Below are 3,719 nucleotides of genomic sequence, written 5' to 3' on the forward strand. Positions count from 1 at the left end.
GTTTTACGTGAACAGAGTATAGTACTATTTTCAGTCGGTCTATGTGTACATATCAGCATATACTTGAAAATTACCTAAACGCATCGCAAGAAAACTGACACTTTTTCTTTTTGTTTCTTTTCAGATATTTGAACACCAGTCAAAAATGGGACTTTTTTTCGTTTAACGTTAGTTTTGAAACATACCCCCATTTCTTCTCCTTACGCATTTCAGGTAAATTTAGTAAATCATTTTCCTGTCAAGCATTCTTCCGAAACATCGTTATCTTTAACTTAATGTAAGGATTTAAGATAACGCTGAGGTGGAAGAAGCATTTCATAAAGATTTACGTGTCGGCAAGCTATCTCAGAGCTATGAACTTTTTATGGGGCAATGGTAAAAATATGCGTGTTCAGTTCTCTCAGAAAGAAAAAAGAATATCTGCATGGCTAATCAGGTTCCTTTTGTTTAGATGTTGTCTTTGGAGTAAATTTGTATCCACTGACATTTTCGGCACGATGTCGTCGTAAACGACGTATCCCGCCAAACAGTTCATTGTTTTAACTTTATGTAGTCCGAAAAGGACCGAGTTAAAGAATTTTCATCTTCACTGATTCAGAAGAAAGCGTTTCATGTTCTTCTAATGGCTGGGAAATATTCTTACTTTATTGTGGTATCCATGTTGGCTTGTGGTTTGTATCTTTACCTCTCTCGTTGGACCAGAAAAGGTGAACTTGCTGAAATTGGAATTAAAACTAAGTTGCGTGTTGATGTGATGGCGAAACAAAATGTAGTATACAATGAAATCAAAGTGAAAGACGAAAGTCTATTGTTGGATACACCTGGGTGTCAGATACCAAAGCTACATCCGTTCGACCCGTCTTTGAAAAATATAATAGCTCCAGAGACTGCTCTAGTTTGTCCTGGTAAGCCTCTGTTTCTGTTCACAAAACCAAATGCTACAGTTGTTGTAAACGAAACAATACTTAAAACATTTTACAACGCCACTTCTGCTAATTTATATTGCAATTACAGACCGATTATACGAATGACAGAATCTGCAGGAGAAACTCTTGAAGACTACTATGCAGTGGGAAATACTAGGAAACTGCACTATGACCTACCTCTTAATGAAGATTTCATTGAGATAGAATGTAATTTGCCCAATGAAACGTTAAAGCATTATATACCTCTGGTACCTTTGAAAAACAATGTGGAACGGAAGAAAACGGAAATTTCTCACGATTCTGATGACAAATTAAATGTTATTATTCTTGGTGTGGATTCTGTTTCAGCATTAAATTTTCAAAGACAATTTCAAAATACCAGGACTTTTTTAGAACGAAAGCTGTCGCCGTTTAAACTGAATGGCTACACTAAAGTTGGAGACAATACTTTTCCAAATATAGTACCTCTACTGACAGGACACTTTGTGAGCTACTACTGGAATGAAACTTTGTATCATACGAAATTTTTTGATGATCTCAATTTTGTATGGAAATTATACTCTGCAAAAGGATACCGAACCTTCTTCGCGGAGGACAGCCCAAGATTTGGTACATTTAATTACGGTAAAAGAGGATTCCGAGATCCTCCAACCGATTATTATTACCGACCAATGGCTATGGCAATTGATGAACGCTTTCAGAGGAAATACATGCGATGCATTAATTCTCAAATCGATATTGAACTAATTCTCAATTACCTCAAAGATTTTGTCAGAACAATGGATCATCGACCATACTTTTCATATGCGATGGTATCAACAGTTACGCATGACCATCTTAATCGTGCTGGCCATGCTGATTTACCAGTTTACAGAATACTTACAGATTTCTGGGAAAGAGGTGTTCTGAACAAAAGTCTTTTAATAGTATTTAGTGATCACGGAATACGCTTTGGCCCAATTAGAGAAACTTACATTGGGAAGTTTGAGGAAAGAATGCCCTTTATTTATATAAACTACCCAAAGTGGTTCCTGGAAAAACACCCACAGATAGTCAAAAATCTCCGCGATAATCAAGATCGCCTTACCACTCATTTTGATGTCCATGCAACACTGGTTCATTTGCTGCTTTTAATGAAACTCATCGACAAGATTCCCGAAGCAGAACAAAATGCTCATGGGCTAAGTCTTATGGGAGAGATACCTACCAGTAGAACATGTGAAGATGCTAACATATTTCCCCACTGGTGCCCCTGCCAGCAATTTCAGAATCTTTCTACATCTGACAATATCACTTTGGAGTGTGCTAATGCGATAGTTTCAAAAATAAACATGATGCTAGAACCGTATAAAAATTACTGTGTAGTTTTAGAATTGGAAAACGTCACCGATGCCCAAATGAGGCAGGTTAGTGACATCGTCCTGAAGTTTGTAAAAAAGCAAAACATTGTTATCAACCAAAATGTTGTGCTAGGGAAGAAAGTGGAACCCATTCGCGATTATTTAATAACTATCGCTGTCAAACCTAGTCGTGGCGTTTTTGAAAGTACAGTACGACACAGAGTGCAGGAGAATGTTTTTGAAGTGTTGGGCATCAGCAGGATTAATGCTTACGGCAATCAGTCAATGTGCATTCAAAGCTCTGAATTGCGAAAGTTCTGTTACTGTTTTTCTTGATCATTTTACAATTAGAAAGTTAAAACTGACTGATATGTGTTGGTCTGAATGATAATCAGACAATTTGACTGAAAAAATGTTTCGCTAATTTCTTACTATGAAATTAAAAGTGAACGACATGTGTTTGGGTCAGCGGGAGTTGTGTTTCATGAAACACTTTAAGAGATTATTTATTTCATTAATTAATCATTATTTTATTGACTTTTAGTACATTTTTTGATCTTATCAACAAAACGGTTCATCGCTTTATAAAATAAACTTAGATCTGAAATTCGAAACAGAAATCACATGGTGTTTTAACTTACATTTTCTAAATTTAATGCGTTCATATAGTTATTTCTACTGTTGTGTTTTTAAAGAAAGAGAACTCATTCTAATAACAACTTTTTCAAATTGAACAATTTTGTTTCTAAAGATCGTATTCATCTGTATTCATAAATTCAGGTAAGAAATGCATTATTTATTCATAAAAAATGAAATAAAATATTATTTTACATTATGCTGTCTCATCGATGAATAAAATTTAAAAAATCATTTTAAAAAATTATAATTAAAAAAAGATTTTAATTTTTTAATCAAAATGATTTGTTATAATACACATTTTACATGAAATTATTTGATAATGCTTCTAATAATAGTATTGGAGCTGTACAGTGTACATGTAACTTCTACGAGTAATTATCCCTAAAATCCATTTAGATTTAATAATTTACTCTGAAATACATTATCCTATTAACGGAATGAAATAATACTATTTACACAATTTTTGTTTTACATAACCATTACAGTTATGCAGACATCGAATAATAATCCCAGCTGCTAAAAATAAATGTTCACACCAAAAAAACAAATTCGAACACTTTTTGTTTACACAATCCTTTTTATTAAGTATAAAATAATTAATAATCATAATGCTAAAAACTAAAATTTTATAACTAAAAACATATTGGAACACTTTATTTTCCACAATCGTTGTAGTTAGTTAGAAAACAATTAAAATGTTATAACAGCAAACAGTAAAAATTTATAACGAGAAACATATTAAAATGTTTTTTGTCTACACAATCATTATGGTTACACAGAATACCATTAAACGTCCATCAGAGGAAAGTAAAAA

The 3,719-nt window shown here is 33.2% G+C and overlaps 1 protein-coding gene across 1 annotated transcript; it reads left to right on the forward strand.

Moving 5' to 3' along the window:
* Positions 1–658: 658 nt before the first annotated feature.
* LOC129226844 (uncharacterized) lies at positions 659–2,602 on the forward strand. The gene has a single exon (XM_054861474.1). It carries the CDS (start codon positions 659–661, stop codon positions 2,600–2,602), a length of 1,944 nt encoding a protein of 647 aa, XP_054717449.1.
* Positions 2,603–3,719: the final 1,117 nt, after the last annotated feature.

The sequence above is a fragment of the Uloborus diversus genome, chromosome 7 (genome assembly GCF_026930045.1).
Source record: "Uloborus diversus isolate 005 chromosome 7, Udiv.v.3.1, whole genome shotgun sequence".
NCBI classification, from domain to species: domain Eukaryota; kingdom Metazoa; phylum Arthropoda; class Arachnida; order Araneae; family Uloboridae; genus Uloborus; species Uloborus diversus.